Below are 19,833 nucleotides of genomic sequence, written 5' to 3' on the forward strand. Positions count from 1 at the left end.
GATGCGAAAGTGGCCCATTCAGTTTATCAACAGACCTGCCCAAATTTTAAGTTGCTATGAGACAAATGTGGCTCATGTTTTTAAGATTTTGTGTTATGCCTGACCTTCAACTTAAAATGCTAACCCCAAGATTTTAGTGTGTGTAAAGGATGGTCAGCTCATCTAGTATACCTAATCAGCCAACAACCATGTCTGGATCCGTTGTTCGATGGCTGCTCTGATCATGTAGTCACATTTTAACAGCATGTCTTAAGACTAAGTGATACAGTTATGGGTTTTATGCACTTAGAGAGTAACTGTGTGCGTTAATGGGAGAAATATTGGGAGAGCAAATACGAGCTTAATCTAGCTTTCTGCATAACTGTATTTTATATAGTTTAACTACATTCATGTCAAACTACATGTGAGGACAGTAATCATGATGTTGAGCACCATAAACTGCGTAACCTATGTTGCAAAATAAAATTCTTTTCTGTGCCAATGTGACTATCACAGTTGATGCAGTTAGTGACCCTAAAAAAGATAGCTCCGACAGGGGAATCAAAGCCCCCTTATGCTAAATCCTGTCTGTTACAGCTTCTTTGACCAACCCTGGCAAATGAGCTACTACAAAACCTGCCATTTTCTACGGGGATCCTGACAATAATGCACCTTTTGCTATTCATGTTCACTCCCCTGCCGTAATGTGTGCAATCAATTTATGAGATTGTACAGTTTTCAGTATTGAATTAAGCATGGCACTTAAGATTTCAGATGGCTTAAACTTACTCATTATCTTATATTAATTTGGTATAGCTGATGTTTGTAGCACAGCTGTAAACTGTACATTGCATAAAACTATACTAGCCCCCCCCCCCCTCTCTCCTTCTGTGTGTGTGTGTGTGTGTGTGTGTGTGTGTGTGTGTGTGTGTGTGTGTGTGTGTGTTTGTGTGTTTTTTTTTTTTTTCCAACATGAGCAGGTGTCATTTGTCGGTGCTTCTTTTTTAAAGGTTTAATGATTTTATTTATGAAGGGTGTTTATCATTTGCACTGTGTGCTTAACTGAAGCCAAAGAGTGGTGCTTCTTAAGTAGAGACACACTTCACTCTTCATGGAAATTTTCAATCGTTACCCAGAGATACATGCTCAGGAGATGGGACATGAATAGGTTGAAAGAAGCAGAGGTTGTTGAGACTTTGAGAGGGAGCATTAGGCAATGGCTGACTAGAACAAGGGAAATCAATACAGTAAAAGATGATTGGGTGGATTTAAGAGATGAAACGGTGAAGGCAGCAGATGATCAAACAAGTAGAGAGTCAAAGCTTAATAGAATCCTTGGATAAGACAGGAGATAACTGAATTTAACTGATGAAAGGAGAAAATATAAAAATGCAGCAAATGAAGCAGGTAAAAGGGAACACAAATGTCTACAAAATTAGGCTAACACGAAGTGCAAATTGGCTAAGTAGGAATGAATAAAAGACAAATGTTAGGTCTTAGAAGTATATTTCACTAAGGGAAAAACAGATACCGCCTACAGGAAAATTTAAAGAGGACTTTGGAGAAAGGGAAGCAGCTCTAGAACACCAAGAGCTCATATGGAAAACCAGTCCTAAGCAAAGAAGGGGAAGCTGAAATGTGGAAGGAGTATATAGAGGTCTATACATGGGCGATGAATTTGGAAGGTAATATTATAGAAATGGAAGAGGACCAAGATAAAAATGAGAAGGGAGATATGATACTGTGAGAAAATTCAACAGGGCACTGAAAGACGCAAGTTGAAGCAAGCCCCCTGGAGAAGATGACTTTCTATCAGAACTATTGATAGCCTTGGGAGAGCCAGCCATGACAAAACTGTTCCACTTGGTGTGCAAAATGTATGAGACACGGACTTCAAGAAGAATATTATAATTCCAATACCATAGAAAGCAGCTGCTGACAAGTGTGAAAATTACCAACTATCATTTTAATAAGTAGTGGTTGCAAAATCCTGACACAAATTCTTTACAGAACAATGGAAAAACTGGTAGAAGCTGACCTCAAGGGAAGACCTGTTTTGATTTTGGAGAAATGAAGGAACATGTGAGGCAAACCTACATTTATAGCATTTGCAGATTTAGAGAAAGTTTTTGACATTATGGACTAGGATACTATCTGTGAAATTCGGAATGTAGCAGGGGTAAAAGACATGTAACAAAAGGCTATTTACAATTTGTATAGAAACCAGATGGCAGTTATAAAAGTCTGTGCATCAGATGGAAGGAGTGGTTGAGAAGAGAGTGGGAGAGGGTCGCAGTCTATTCCCAATGTTATTCAATTTGTACATGGAGCAAGCAGTAAAGGATACCAAAGAAAAATTTGGAGTAGGAATTAAAGTTCAGGGAGAAGAAAAAAAAAATCTTGAAGTTTGCTGATGACACTACCATTCTGTCACAGACAACAAAAGACTTGGAAGAGAAACTGAACAGAATGGAGAATGCATTTGAAGGATGTTATGAAATGAACATCAACAAAAGCAAGACAAGACTAATGGAATGTAGTTGAATTACATCACATGATGCGGAAGGAATTAGACTAGGAAATGTGACATTCAAAGTAGTGGGTACGTTTTGCTATTTGGACAGCAAAATAGTTGATGATGGTTGACAGGACATAAAATGTAGATTGGAAATGGCAAGGAAAGCGTTTCTGGAGAAGATAAATTTGTTAACGCTAAATATTGATTTAAGTGTTAGGAAGTCTTTACTCAAAGTATTTGTGTGGAGTGCAGCCACATATGGAAGTGAAATGTGGACAATTAACAGTTTAGACAGGAAGAAAACAGATGCTTTCAAATGTGGTGCTACAGATGAATTCTGAAGATTAGATGGTTGATCATGTAAGCAATGAGGAGGTACTGAATAGAACTTGGAAGACAAGAAATTTGTTGCATAACTTAACTAAAAGAAGGGATTGGCTGATAGGGCAAAGGACAATAAACAGTTTAGACAAGATGAAAACATATGCTTTTGAAATGTGGTGCTTCAGCCAAATGCTGAAGGTTAGGTGGACAGATCATGTAATCAATTATGAGGTACTGAATAGAATTGGGGTGACAAGAAATATGAGGCACAACTAAAAGAAGGTATAGGACACATTCTGAGGCCTCACGGGATCACCAATTTTGTACTGGAGGAGAGTGAGAGGGGGAGGAAGACCAATAGATTAATGCAGTACAAAGATTCAGAAGGATGTAGGTTGCAGTAATTATTTGGAGAGGAAGAAGTTTGCACAGGATAGAATAGGGTGCAGAGATGCAATACACCAGTCTTCAGACTGCAGGCCACAACAATAACAGATTGATATACCTCTTACTCTACCTCTCACGCAATAATGATAGCACCCAAAAACCAACCAAACAGACAGGGTTGCCATAGCAGGGGATGTTATAAAGTGGTTATTCCTTAACACCAAAGACACCACCTACTGCAAATTACTAGTAGTTCATACATTTGACTGTTTAATGGGTTCATATGGATTATAAATATTGAACACTAATAGTTCCCTGACAAACCCACTATCTCTTTATATCAAAATAGAACAACAGACTGGTATCTATCAGAAATGTATTGAAAAATACAGATGGCATAAAGTTAAAGGATCACATGGATGTACAAAAATAGGGTAGACATCTTAAAAAGGGGGAAATTAATGATTAAAACATATCTGTGTCCTGGAAGAGATTTGTACAAAACTGACACAGCTGACAAAAACAACACACAACAAACATATACATATTAAATAGGCAGTTATAAGCTGCACATACATACCTGTAATTTATCCTTCCCATCACTGATAAGCCTGTTGACCATCTCCTCCACATGATTTTTGTCCTTAATGTGAACAGATCTACTTAATAAGGCCTTTACCTGCAAAAAATAAATGTATCATCTATTTTCCATGTAAGTAACCCAAAATAAAATTAGCTGCTGCATGTAAATGAAAGATGGATTACACACAGTGCACAACTCCTTGTGTGCAGCTGGATAACAAGTTAAAATAGAGTCAATACACAAATAAACTTATCAAAATGTTAAGATCAATATGATTTGCTATTAAAAGTATATCTTTTTACATTTACTTAAAGGCATATGTGTGTGCTTATTTTCATCCCTGTCTCCACATTCTCTTACAGAATTATTGTGGAGCAGTGAACTTAAAACAAATTAAGTATTAGGCTGGTCCATAAGATTGTAGCATTTTAAATTTGCATATTGGTATTACAGTTGCTATGGGTTTGTTTATCAATTGTCATTTTGTATTTGTAGTTCACTGTTGCTATTTCAGTTTACATTTTGTCATTGGATACAGTGAATGGAGTGTGAAGTAGAGAAATCACGAATTTCTGACATCCTTCTGTTTGAGTTCAATAGAGGAGTGACAGCAATGGAGGCAACCAGAAGAATTGGGTTTGTGTATGAGGATAACACCACTACACAGACCACGGCAAAAAATAGTTTTCTCATTTTAAGGAGGATCTTTTTGACATTAATGACATTCAAAAAGACCTATGAAAATAGTTTAAATGCTAAATCCACAATGATCTGCATTAGTGAACTACAGAACTGGCAAATGCGATGAACTGTGATCATTCCATCTGTGAAATTTGCTTGCAATGGGGAAGATTAAAAAATTGGTTGTATGGGTGCTGCATGCTCTAAGCCAAAATCACAGAAAACAGTGTGCATCTCTGCTTCCTCGTCATCAACTGGCTCACGAGCAGTACAGACTATTCCTATTGTATATAATTACTGGTGACAAGAAATTGTGTTTTTATGCTAACATAAGGAAGAGAGAGGAATGGCCAAGCCTAAACAAAGCAGCAATTCCCCATACAAAGACCTATGAGCATCTACAAAAGATAATGTTTGGTATCTGGTGAAACAGTGACAGTTTGTTATACTATGAATTACTTGGCCGAGGTGTGACCTCCACTGCTGACATTTACTGCCAACAACTGAGATTTCTTGCAGACACAACCCTAGAACCACAACCAGTAAGACTGTATGAAGTGACTTTACTCCACTATAATGCCTATCTGCATTCTGCTAGACTGACAAGAAAATGCTAAGCAGGAGTTGGGATAGGAAGTCACTCCACAACACCTTATTCATCTGATATTGCACCCTCAGATTGTCACCTTTTCCACTCTCTATTGAACAACCCTCAAGAAACTTTCTTGGATAAAACACACACAGCTCAACAAGTTCTTTGCCTCAAAACCACATGATTTCTACAGTTGTGGAATTAAGAAGTTACCCCAGCAATGGCAGGCTGTTGCAAATGGTGGAGGAGAATATATTGTTGATTACTCAAGAACCTGTTATGCATATCTGCTGTGTTTATTAAACTTATGGAGAAACGCTGGGAGCTTAAGCACAATGTGATACTTTATATGCAATATTGTTACAGGTCACTTCTGGCCAATAAACAGATGATCACATATCTTGCAGAAGCCTTTTCAAGTGATCCGAATTCTTGCACTCACTTTCCAGTACATTAAAAATATCTCAATAATTTTTTTTAACTGATAGTGAAAATTACTGTTAGCAAACTATGACACACACAAACACAATTTCAGGCTTAAAACTAATTTTCATACTGGCTTAGCTTCCTTGTCTAGGATTCAGAATGGAGTTATGTACTCTGGTACAAAGAAATTCAACAAGCTACCATCTAACAAAGCAAGACATTGTAAATCTCAAAAAATTCGATAGAAAATTAAAAAATATTCTTCATGAGCCACTCTTTCCACAAATCAACTGTGTATCCAGATTAAAGTGTTTGTAAGTACTGTTACTTACATGGAAAACAGCAGTGTCCATTGTAAAGATGCATGAAAAGTAGTAACCTATTGCAAATAAGCCTTCGTAATTGCAAGTTTAGGTAAATATTTTCTTTGAAAAATATTAGTATCATCAAGTAAACATTAAACCACCAATAGAAGATCAACATCTGCTTTCTTCCAAATAGCTGGCTACTTTAAATGTAGCTGACGTAGGCTTGAATAGGATTAAGCAGTGTAAAGATATACTGCCTACAGTACACAGACTAAGTTTCTATGATCTGTTTGTCTGTTGTTAATGTATTCTTCGATTCATTTCATATCCCTGAAGTTTCTTTTTCTTAATGGTATCTATGGAACATGGTAAAATGAAAGAAAGAAAGGTGCAGTGGCTACAAACTGGCAAAGAAAATGACTATTTTGTCATAACAATAACTGTATTTATTGGGCGTACATTTTAACACATTTCTGCAAATAATAACATCATGTATCAAAAAGTTCCCTGAACTGCACAAGCTTACAAAATACATTTATTAAAAAAATTATATATATACGACTTTTAGAAAGAACTACCAAACCAGAGTTGAGATTAAATGTAAATAGAAACCAATGTAAATGTGAAATTCTCTAAATTCTCAACATTATTTAAACTGAACTTTGCAAAGACATTCACAAAAGTAGCCAAATCAGTATCAATGTCTCACAAAAACAAATAGATAACAGCAGGTATTAAGAAGTCCTCCCAAACCCTAAATGGATATCAGTGAGCATTGTGCAGCTGTGATAACAATGATTACCAAATTACAAAGGACAATTAAACCATGCAGAAAGTTATATATATATATGTTCAGTAAATGTGAGAAAAAAATCACTGCCATATCTCAATGAGGAACTTGAAACTTTCAGCACAAGGCAGCAGCATGTAGAAGAACTCTGAATTTACTGGAATAGATGACCATGCAACTGGATAGATATGCACCCAGTAGAACAGTTTATAATGGGAGGAACTTACATGGTATACAATCACTGTCAAGAAACTGAGCTTACTGAAAATAGTGGTAAAACAAAAGTGCAGAGCTGTAGATAGATAGATGCTGAATGAAAAACATTTGACTGTGAAGAGAACAATGCGTAATGACTTCAATGACTACAGCAGCAGAATATTGTCAAGTGGTTTTTCACAAAACCCAAAGAAATTCTGGTCATATGTAAGGGCTGTTAGGGGCACTAAAGTTACTGTCTACAAAAGCAACAGCTGAAACACTTAATTCTGTTTCTAAATGTCCCTTTAGAAAGGGAAACCCAGGAGAATTGCACCAATTTCATTCTCGTGCCACTGAAAAGACAAATAAAATAAGTATTTAATACTAGTGTTGTCAGGAAACAACTGAAAGCATTAAAACTGAACAGAGCTCCAGAGACCAAATGAATTCCTGTCAGATTCCATAGTGAATTTGCAACTGAGTTAGTCCCTCTTCTAACTACAATCTATCGTAGATCCCTCAAACAAAAAACTGTGTCCAGGTAAAAAAAAAAAAAAAAAAAAAAAAAAAAAAAAAAAAAAAAACACAGGTCACACCTACCTACAAGATGGGTAGTAGAAGTGTCTCACAAAACTACCGTCCAATATTATTGACATTGATCTGTTGTAGAATCTTAGAACATATTCTGAGCTCAAACACAATGAGGTATCTTGAACAGAATGACCTCCTCAATGCCCACCAGCACAGATTTCAAGAACACAAGTGCATGAAATTCAACTCACGCTTTCCTAACTTGACATTTGAAAGCCTTGGATCAAGGTATTCAGTAGATGCAGTACTCCTAACTCTCTGAAAATCATGTGATTCAGTACCACAGGATATGTCGGATGTCAACAACTACCGCCCAATCTCTCTTCTGACAGCTCTATCAAAAATTGTTGAGAAAGTAATGTATTCAAGAGTAGCCTCCCATATTTGTAAAAATAAAGTACTAACAAAATGTCAGTTTGGTTTTCAGAAAGGCTTTTCAACAGAAAATGCTATATATGCTTTCACTGATCAAATATTAAATGCTCTGAATAACCGGACATCACCCATTGGTATTTTTTGTGATCTCTCAAAGGCCTTTGATTGTGTAAATCATGGAATTCTTTTAGATAAGCTAAATCATTATGGTTTGAGTGGGGCAGTGCACAAATGGTTTAATTCATACTTAACTGGAAGAATGCAGAAAGTTGAAATAAGTGGTTCGTGTAATGTTAAAACAACAGCTGATTCCTCAAACTGGGGTGCTATCAAGCACGGGGTCCCACAGGATTCGGTCTTAGGTCCTTTACTGTTCTTGATATACATTAATGACTTACCATTCCACATTGATGAAGATGCAAAGTTAGTTCTTTTTGCTGATGATACAAGTATAGTAATAACATCCAAAAACCAAGAACTAAGTGATGTAATTGTAAATGATGTTTTTCACAAAATTATTAAGTGGTTCTCAGCAAACGGACTCCTTTTAAATTTTGATAAAATACAGTATATACAGTTCCGTACAGTAAATGGCACAACTCCAGTAATAAATATAGAATTTGAACAGAAGTCTGTAGCTAAGGTAGAATTTTCAAAATTTTTAGGTGTGTCCATTGATGAGAGGTTAAACTGGAAGCAACACATTGATGGTCTGCTGAAACGTCTGAGTTCAGCTACGTATGCTATTAGGGTTATTGCAAATTTTGGTGATAAGAATCTCAGTAAATTAGCTTACTATGCCTACTTTCATTCACTGCTTTCGTATGGCATCATATTCTGGGGTAATTCATCGTTGAGTAGAAAAGTATTCATTGCACAAAAACGTGTAATCAGAATAATTGCTGGAGCCCACCCACGGTCATCCTGCAGACATCTATTTAAGGATCTAGGGATCCTCACAGTAACCTCACAGTATATATATTCCCTTATGAAATTTGTTGATAATAATCCAACCCAATTCAAAAGTAATAGCAGTGTGCATACCTATAACACCAGGAGAAAGGATGATCTTCACTATGCAGGGTTAAATCTGACTTTGGCACAGAAAGGGGTAAATTATGCTGCCACAAAAGTCTTTGGGCACCTACCAAACAGCATCAAAAGCCTGACAGATAGCCAACTAACATTTAAAAATAAATTAAAAGAATATCTAGATGACAACTCCTTCTACTCATTGGCTGAATTTTTAGATATAAAGTAAATAAAAAAAAATAAAAAGAAATTAAAAAAAACTTAATCATTAGTGTCATACAATATTTTGTGTAATGTAATTTCTTGTACAGACATCTTTTATTAACCTGACACGTTCCACATCATTACGAAGTGTCGTATTCATGATCTATGGAACAAGTATTAATCTAATCTAATCTAATCACTTTATCATCAAAAGTACAATTGTGTGGGGTATCTGGCAACATTTGTAAATAGATCTGAGGACTTTTCCACAGGGAGGACACAGCATGATATCTTGGATGGAGAGTCATTGTTAGATGTAGAAGTAACTTCAGGTGTGCCCCTGGGAAGTGTGTAGGGACACTTGCTGTTCATGATGTATAATAATGACCTTGCAGACAATGTTAATGTTTTTGCAGACAGTGCCGTTATGTATAATGAACTACTACCCGAAAGAAGCTGCATAAATATTCAGTCAGATCTTAATACGATTTCAAAATGGTGCATAGGATGGCACCTTGTTCTAAATGTTCAGAAATGTGAAACTGTGCACTTCACAGAACGGAAAAATGTAGTATCCTATGACTATAATATCAGTGGCTCACTGTTACCATTGGCCAACTCGTACAAATACCTGGATATAATTTGTAGGGATGTGAGATGGAATGATCACACAGGTTCAGTCATGGATAAGGCAGGTGGCAGGCTTCAGTTTTTGGTAGAATACTGGAAAAGTGTAATTAATCTACAAAGGAGACTGCTTACAAATATCACTTTTGACAGGTTCTAGTACACTGCTCACATGTGTGTGACCCATACCAGATAGGAGTAACAGGGGATATTCAACTTATAAAGAGAAGGGCATCATGTCACAGAGATATTGCAGGGACTGAACTGGAACTCTCTTGAAGATAGATCTAAACTATCCCGAGAAAGTCTGATAATGAAGTTTCCAGAACCAGCTTTAAAAGATTACTCTAGGAATATGCTATTACCCTCTACACATCACTCAGTAGGGATTATGAATATAAGATTAGAATAATTAATGTACGCACAATGACATTCAAACAATCTTTCTTCCTGGACTCCATGTGTGAATAGAACATGAAGAAACCCTAATAACTGTCACAGTGGGACATACCCTCTGCCATGCACCTCCCAGTGGTTTGCAGAGTGTATATGTATATGTAGATGTAGATGTAGAAGTGCCTCAGTTCCATGATAGAGTCATAAAGAGCCACAGTCTTGAATTTCTATTGTAGGTATAAAAATATTTATAGGAATGTGCTGATTGCTGCAAAAAAGTAAACGACAAAATAATATACAATGCAGAGAATAAAGGCAAAGCAGTCTAAGATGTCATAAGAAAAGAAGATGGAGATATAAACAAAGGCATAACAACATACTGACAGCAGAGGGGGATAAAGTAATAAATGATCCACGCTACCTGGCAAACTACATGTATGGAAATTCTTCAAGTATTACAGAGATGATACAGCAAAAACTCACAAAACAAATATGAGACCTGTAAATAATGTTTTTGCTACCAACAACAAAGCATGAAATCAGTAAAACTGTACAAAAGCTTAAAAAAAGGTAAATTCAGCAGGCTTACATGAAGTATTAATGTGTGTGCTGAAATAATGGATAGAGAGAATACAAGCTACCTTAAAAATCACAACGAAGGATTCCTTCACATCTGATAATTTTTCACAGTACAGTATTAAAAATTTAAAACATGCGAGAGTTGTACCACTCCTAAAGAAAGGTAACAGGATTACAGAATTGTCAGATTCCACCCATCTGCTTTGACCCATGACATCACCAATATAGTGAAAACAACCATTCTCAACATCTGCAATATGGCACCTATGACATCATTACATAAACACGACAACAAACACAAAAATACATATAAAAACAACAAACACATCTCCCTCAAAAACTAACAAGATCAGTGTAGTGAAATTGGGGTTTTTTGGGTGGGGACAAACTGTACACACACACACACACACACACACACACACAACCTGAAGCCAATCGATAGCACAAAATAAAAACCAACAACACCCAAAAATTATAATTATACCGCAACTATCGACACCACAAAACCAACACCAAAAATTGGAATCCGACACATTCCTTGACCTATATAGGTTAACTACACCTGACGATACCAAAACACAAAGAGCTACGATGACACATTGGAGTAGGACACTTCCCTTGACCTAAATAGGTCACAATACCAAAATGCATCTACAACTAAAACATTGGAATCAGATACTTCCCGTAAGTTACATAAATCAACCAGAAGTGACAATACCAAAACATGACACCTACACCTGTGATAGTGAATAGTGTTTTATTTGTCTCATAACACACAATTTCTAATCATATGATTAGAGTACAGGAGACACGTCAAAGAAATGGATAACGCTACTTAGGCCTAATTGGTACAAAGAATTTTAACATTAATATGTGAAGGACAGCTACATTTACACACAAGACTATATGTAAATTTATCCTCCTCAAATGTTAAGTTCATCCTTCATGAACTCCTCAACAGTGTAGTAGCAGTGTTTGACAAGTATATCATATAGCTTTGTTTTCAGTGTCTCTGGGTTCATACACAGAACATTCTTTCCTTTTAGTTTGCTATGAATTTTCATTGCATATACTGAGGAGACTGCGCATATAGGTTTAAGCAATGAGTGGGAAGCATAAAATTGTCTTTGTTTCTCGTGTTATATGCGTGATTGAAATAGTTTTTCTCGAATAACTCTAAATTGCTATGTAGAAAGAAGATAATATCATAGATGTATAAGGAGGGAACTGTTAATAACTGTAGTTTTTCAAATAGTTGGCGACATGATGTCCTTGGATGGGCAGTACACATGTTCCTTATTATTCTTTTCTGTAACTTTAGTATTGGCATAATTTCTCCTAGAAATAATACCATACTTTACAACTGATTGAAAGTAGCTGTGGTATGCAATTTTCCTTGTATTCATGTCTGTTGCACCAGCTAATATTTGCATAGGAACTGCAAAGCTACATAATTTGTTTAACAGGTAGTCAACATGTTTATTCCAATTTAAATTTTCATTTAGGTTTAACCCTAAAAACTTCACAGAATCTACTTCTTCTGTATCCTGATTTTTATGAGTTATTTTAATTTCTTGGGGCTTTGACTGTTTTGTTCTGAACTGGATTTTGGGGATGTTCAATCTTAATCCATTCAGTTGGAACCATGTTTCTAGTTTGTTCATTCTGTTTATTATGTAGAGAGGGATGTTTCTGGCTCCTGTTTTTCAATTAATACAGATGTGTCATCTGCAAATAAAATCGATGGAGCATTCATATTGTCTGTAAATCATTAACATAGAACAAGAACAAAATAGGTCCTAGAATCGAGCCTTGAGGGACACCTTGGGCTACTGTTTTCCATTTTGAATAGTAATTTGCTGCATTTGATGAGACAATCACTCTTTGTTTCCTATTTGCTAAGTATGAAATAAGCCAATTTAGAACATTACCCTTGATCCCATACTTGTCAAGCTTATAGATGAGCAGTGCATGATTTACAGAGTCAAAAAAGATCACAAAAGATTCCTGCAACTTTATTATGGTTGTCCAATGATGTGCTGATCTTGTCGATAAACTTGTTAATTGCACCAGTAGTACTTTTGCCAAGCCGGAAACCAAATTGGTTTTCCGTAGTAATATCATATTTCTCCATAAAATTTCGAATTTTATTAGCAGCAGGATTTTCAAAGATTTTTGATAGGACTGGAAGGAGGGAGATGGGACGGTAATTCCCCATATCCTCTCTTGACCCTTTCTTGAGCAACGGTTTTACTTCTGCATACTTCAGCACCTCTGGAAAGCTTCCTTGTTCAAACGATTGGTTTATTATTTTAGATAGTGGGTATCCTATTATTTTACACACAAATTTAAGGACTTTTGCTGGTATTCCATCCCAACCAGCAGAATTTTTGTTTTTTAGTTTTAATATATTTTTTTCTACATCTATTGTTGAAACTGTTTTGAATTTTGTGAGGCATTCAGAATTATGATTTAGTCCAAAGAGGAATACACTGTTCTCATAATCTGCAACATTAACCTCTGGTTTCACTACATTAATGAAGAACTCATTGAAGCATTCTGAAATTTGAGCCGATTTACAATGATCTCATCTTCAAGTTTAATTGTACTAATTCTATGTCTAGAGGCTTTGATACCCAATTCGTGTTTTACAACTGACCACACTGCCTTTCATTTATTCTCATGTTTTAAGATTAATTTATTATTTGTCATTTGCTTTGCTGCTTTGACAACTTTCTTAAATGTACTTTTGTATCATTTAACATAATCAATAAATTCAATTTTTTTATTATGTCTTAGTTCCTTATGTAGCTGCCTCTTCTTAGCACTGGAGATTTTTATACCTTTAGTGATCCATTTTAATTTTGTCATTTTATTAAAATAAATTTTTTGTGGAAACATTTCATTGAAAACACTTAGAAAATCCCTTAGAAATGCTTCAAAATTTTCCGTTCATGAAATATTTTTATAAAGTGCCATTCTGTCTCCTGGAGCTTATCATGGAATAGAGTCAAAGTTTCTTAGTTGAAGATCCTTTTTACATAAACTTTTTTACAAGAGACTTCTCTAACTGCTCTGCGTAGCTCAATGAATAATGCTGAATGATCAGAAATTCTTAGATGTAGACAAAATTTATATCCATCTTCAAATACGTAATTCGTTAAAATACTGTCAATGCATGTAGCTGACTGAGCATTTTCTGTTGTAGACTCAGAAAAATTTAATTTGAAGCCATATTTTTTTATTAAGTTTGTAAATATTGATACCTCAGATGTTTCATTCAACACGTTGATGTTGAAATCAGCACAAACCACAATTTTTTTCCTCTTTTCTTTACTGAGGTATTCTAACAAACTCTGAAATTTACGTAGGAAATGCTCAGTTGTCACCTTCCCTGGGATTTTTAAATTGATATTATAACAACATTTAAGTCCTTTAACTCAACACAGCAACATTCAAAAATACATTCTTCATTAAAACAATTGAAGTCACATCTTACGTGGTAAACTAAATCAGAATGAATGAGTATGCATGAACCTCCTCGTGACTTATTTATCCTACAAAAGCTGGTAGCTACCTTGAAGTTTTCAGTTTTATTTAAGCTTTTTATGGTATCACTACTAAGCCAGTGCTCATTTAAACAAATTAATTTACCATTTAGAAATTCAGATAAAAACCTTGTAGCTCATCTAACTTAGAGCTTCTGTCACATGAGTAGTCAGCACTTAAAACATTTATATTACAATGCATTATATAGTTACTACTAAGATCACCAATTTTATTTTTTAAAGACCAAATATTTAATAATGAGCCATCCTCACAAAGGGGTAGGTCTGGATTCTTCTGTAGCAGCCCATCAGCTTGCTCACTTGGCTTGTACATTTCTTTGTCACTTTGATATTGTGTACTTACATCCATAGTTACATTCTTGATGGTGCTGAAGTGATTTCCCTGGTGCCAGCCATAAAAAATCACTGTTCCTCTCTGGAGCTTACCTTGTTCTGGAAGACACACGTACAGCAGCTTGTTTGTCTTGCAGTATTTTTGGGGCTTGCAAAATTTGTGCTTCATATCTTTTTGGCTTGAACCATTTCGTAATTTGTGTTTGTTTCCCAGCTTGAATGTTACTTTCTGGCCTACTGGTTTTAAACCATTTAATGATTTGACACCGATTGATGGCTACATTGTTCACTGCATGAAAAGAACGCTTTGTTACTTGTGATCGATTTCCACTTGTCCTGGGTACTTCATTGCACCGCGAAATACGAGTAAAACTTTTTTTCTGTAAGTACCTCCTTTCCTAATGCATTCAAATGAAGACTGTGAACTGTATGGAGCCTTCGCTCCAAACTGTTTATGTCAATAACACCAAACCAACAACTCATGAAAAACCTCACAAAGCATCACAACTCGTGAACAATAGACACAAAAAAAATGACTACTTACCACGAAAAAATTCCGGCACTACACATTAGGTCAGCCACCACAATCAAATGCAATCACAGCCTCAAACAGAGCCCCCCCACTCCCAAAAAACCAAAAAAACTCCCAAACCACCGACAACCTACCAAACCCCACTGCTCCTCCCAACCTTCACCCCCCCCCCCCCAAAAAAAAAAAAAAAAAAAAAAAAAAATCAGAAAATACACGAAACTCAATTTCAATTTCTCTCTCTCTCTCTCTCTCTCTCTCTCTCTCTCTCTCTCTCTCTCTCTCTCACACACACACACACACACACACACACACACACAAAAACGAACTCTCCGCAACATGATCACCTCTTATCTAGATGAGATTGCAGGTTAGAAGAATACCTCTTCCCCCTCCCTGTGATTGATTTTACCACCCCGCAAAGCCCCTCTATTGTATTAGTACACTCTATAACACGAAAAAGTGTCTGACACTGCCGTACTCCCGTCCTCCATATACTCTTCAATCAACCCCACTAGTTCCCTCTCCGTACTCCCGTCCAAAATCCTGAAAACACAATCTGCATACCCACTCCCATGAAATAATGCCCCCCCCCCCCACACCTATTAAATCAACTAGAGAATTACACCTCCCATATTTCCTCTTTCCAAACAGCGACTCATCTATCTCGACTACCACACCTGGCCTGTCCAACTTACTGGTACACTTCACATATTCAGAACAAACTTCCCTAAAAAAAGAAAACCAATTTAAAACTTGTCCTCTCTCTCTCACACCAGTCTCGTGTACACAAAAACTGATGGAGGATATACTTACTGGTACACTTCACATATTCAGAACAAACTTCCCTAAAAAAAGAAAACCAATTTAAAACTTGTCCTCTCTCTCTCACACCAGTCTCGTGTACACAAAAACTGATGGAGGATATATAACAAAAATAATACGTCATCTAAACAATCTCTCTCATGGCCAACCTAGACTTCTCGAACCAGGTCTGCGTCTAATGGAGCACCAAAGGTTATCACTTCAGCAACACCACATGCAACAATGATGATCCGAGGCACCAGAACTCTGGCCAACCGCACATTCTCTTTACAGACACTGCACTTGACTTATTCGACCAGCAGTCCAAACATCTGCAAAAATTTTATGAGGGACATCATGTCCAAACACATCTCACAAATGCGAACTGTTAAATTTCGCTGTCATATCCATACCTAACAAAAGAAGTCAGAAAATTAATTAAACTCCTTACCGCACAAAAAACAGCAAACCAATAACACCAATCAAAACCACAATCACATTAAAAATTAAAAATAAATTAGGCATCTCACTGAAACTAGTTTCTGTTGTTTAATCACAGTCAATACAAATTAATTGACACTGCTACCAACGACACGCAAATGAACCCAATACACCTCATAACACATGGATTATACACACAACACCAGAGGACACCACCAACCGCAACAAGATGACATCTACAAACACAATAAACTCAAACTAAACTCCGAGTCGTAACACAACAAGGTGACATCTACAAAAACAACCAACTCTAACTAAACTCCGTGCTGTCATGACGTCATACAGCACAACACCCTTACATCACAGGTCAAAGCCGGATGGGATCGGACACCTCTGCTGACCCCAGCAAACATAGAAATTTACTGGCCCATTTCCCTAATGTCATCTTTCTTAAAAACAACGAAGTCAGTTTTGAAAGGCAGATTAATGAGATACTAGAATAAATACAACGTTTTAAGTGAATCAAGTTTAGTTTCCAAAGTGGCAGTAGCAGGTATCAGCCATCGTAGAATTCACAAAAGTGGTACTTCATATTCTTCACAAATACAAATGTGTTATAGGAATAGTTTTAGATCTTTCCAGTGTTTATTAAAGCCAAACTATCAATTTTGCAGCTCCTCAGGTTAGCATTTTAGGACAAATACTGTTCCTGGCGTACATTAATGACCTTCTCACTAGTGTTAGGCATGGAGGATGACAGCAATGTCACAGTCACTGAGAAAACAAGTGAATATGTTGCACAGAAAATAAATCAAACCCTCCAGGAAGGTTACAATTGGTCAGTAAAGAGTAAAATGACTCTGAACAAAAAGAAAAAAAGGCCCTGATTTCAGTTTGAGGGAAAATAGAGAGGGCAGCACTACAAGCAAGTGCAACAAATGCAAACGTTCTAGGAATGGATAATGATTCTCAGTTGAAGATCTTTGCAAACTGAATGTCATCAGCATGTTACACCCTTCAGGTCCTGTCATCAGTATCATCCAGTTTTAGTTACATACTAGTCATATGTATACACAATTCTTAACTATGGAATTCTTTTCTGGAGATCAAATGCACAAAATGTGAACAGTTTTCAAGATGCAAAAAAGGGCCATAAGAATAAATAACTAAAAATAGGGTTGAGCTCCTTGTAACTGGGGAATTAAACTGCACCATGTGAATACATTCACCATACAGTTTTACACATAAAAAATAACATTGGTAATTACTGCTCAAACAGTAATGTCCACAATCATAGAACAAGATCTACACTGAACTTACATTTATCAAGGAAGAATAAACATAAAACTCAAAACATCATTCTTGACCAAGGAATAAAACTAAGTTGACAAATGAGATTAAAGAAATTACTAAAACATACTTATTTAAAATGGCGGTTAAAAATACATATTAACCCAAAAAAGTTATACATTGACGGATTGCTTATACAACACAGAATAGGGATCTGGCAAAAAATGAAACCCAATAATAGTAATAATAATAATGTCTACCATCCCACATAAAACTACACTACATTAGTTCCTTTTTTTTTTTCATTTTCTGGAAAATTGTACCACCAAAGCTATAACATGTTTAATACTAACACCTTATCCTCTTCATGAGCTCAATACACCACAGAGGAAAACTGACTGAATTTTTCAGCTAGCAAATACGAAGTTGCAGTGCACAAAATGGTCCTGATATCAGCTGATAGTGTGTGTACAGTGTGCACCATGACTGGTCGTGAGAAACGAATGAACAGCACTGCTTTACCCTTTTATCATTAATAAATAACTTACTTATAAAACAGTATTTACACTAAGGTTAAACTGAATGAGCTTGCACCACTTTAAAGAAAGGACTTACATTCGGGACAGTGGAGGCTCTAATATTCACCCAGCCAGCCTAATTTAGGTGTTCGATGGTCGTCTTAAATTATTTCAAGTAAATGTTAGGGCGTTTCCTGCTATAAGCCATAGCCAACTACCCTACTGATCTTTGTCATTCCAGACATATAAGTCAGTATATGTGAGTTACTTTATTTTTGTTATTGTTAAATTGTAATACTGTGACACGTCCAATATTCTTGTAAAAGAGATATAAAGATAAACAAAACTACTATAAGTACTACTAAATATATTTCGACGAGTGGATTATGTCCGTCTTGCGCCAAAGCAGAAATGTGGTATCAGTTGATTCAATGACTGTTCACATGTGTCTCAAACCAAACAAGAAGCCAGTAAGTGAAAACGAGACGACGTTAGCATACATGAGAGTCTGATCTTCAGAGAATTCTATTGTTGTATGTGCAACTACAATCATATACTGATGAAACCGAAACAATATGCTACTAAAGTTTACAAAAAACCAAACACAGGAATAAAAATTTTTTCATGGAAACTTAATGAGTAATATTTAAAATTGTTAACTAAGTAGCTGGTGTATTTGAAAGATGAATGTAACAGCCTTAATTAAAGACACTTACGTCTTCGATCCTTATCTTCTTCCCAGCCTTTATGTCTTTCATTTTACACCAAAACGGCAATTCTGCAAAATATGTTTCATGACGACAATTACTCGAACATTTTTACTGCCACTGAGTTACTATACTCATGTTTTTCACAGCCGGAAAAGTAATAAACAGTCCATAAAAAAATAGTTAAGTAGCATACACACTTTACCAACAGTCTTGATTCACGACTTAAGGCATCAGTTGGGCAATGATTATCACTACGTTAATCTCACAGAAAATAAACAATAAATAAAAGACTCATAGACGCCAATCTATTTGCTGTCTTTGTCACTTTCAAGTCGTCAGCGACATTCTGTATGTTGCCAAAAACAGCTGTGCTGCTACTCCAAAGATAACAAAACTGACCGCCAGTCAGTACAAGTATAGGAATAGTCACGACTGGTTTTAAGTTACGGAATGAATTTATATAATGAATATAATTACCAGGAATATTTTAACGCTCAGTTGTGAAGTAATCCGAGTGTGAGTTCTCAGCAGCATTCAATTCTCTTCGTCAAAGGAGCTTTGAATCCCGAAAGTAGAAGGTGTTTTATTTATTTATCCATCCATCGACACGATATATTATTTGCAGGAAGCCCAAATTTACATAAAAATCTTATTAAATTCACTTCAACGGCAAATAACATGTAAAACATACAAACACGCAAAAATTAGACTCACAGCGCCCGGTCGTTGGATGAAAGCTCAGTTCACACCCATCTACAGGAAGGGCAGCAGCAATGGTTAAAAAAATTACCGTCTATTGTCCTTGATATCAATTTTTGTAGAATCTTAGAACACATTTTGATCTCAAATGTAGTAGTATATCGCGAGCACAGCGATCTCCTCCATGTCAACAAGCACTGATTCCGAAAACATCGAACATTTGAAATCCAACTCCTGTCTTTCTCACGTGGCATTCTGAAATCCATGGATCAAGGCAATTAGGTAGATATAGTGTTTCTTAATTTCCAAAAGACATTTCACTCAGTACTACACAAATGCTTATTAATGAA

The 19,833-nt window shown here is 36.1% G+C and overlaps 1 protein-coding gene across 3 annotated transcripts in view; it reads right to left on the minus strand.

Moving 5' to 3' along the window:
* The window catches only part of LOC126356370 (7-methylguanosine phosphate-specific 5'-nucleotidase-like), a 62,916-nt gene extending 43,764 nt beyond the window's left edge, over positions 1-19,152 (minus strand). For 2 of the 3 annotated variants that reach the window (XM_050007361.1, XM_050007359.1), the window contains exons 1-3: positions 18,982-19,152; positions 18,791-18,852; positions 3,789-3,887 (exon numbers count right to left, since the gene is read on the minus strand). In XM_050007361.1, the coding sequence (XP_049863318.1) occupies positions 3,789-3,887; positions 18,791-18,832 (141 nt within the window). In that variant the 5' untranslated portion in view covers positions 18,833-18,852; positions 18,982-19,152. The remainder of the gene's footprint in view (positions 1-3,788; positions 3,888-18,790; positions 18,853-18,981) is intronic. The other variant, XM_050007360.1, reaches the window with a different exon arrangement.
* Positions 19,153-19,833: the final 681 nt, after the last annotated feature.

Source organism: Schistocerca gregaria, chromosome 3, assembly GCF_023897955.1.
Source record: "Schistocerca gregaria isolate iqSchGreg1 chromosome 3, iqSchGreg1.2, whole genome shotgun sequence".
Classification (NCBI taxonomy): Eukaryota; Metazoa; Arthropoda; class Insecta; order Orthoptera; family Acrididae; genus Schistocerca; species Schistocerca gregaria.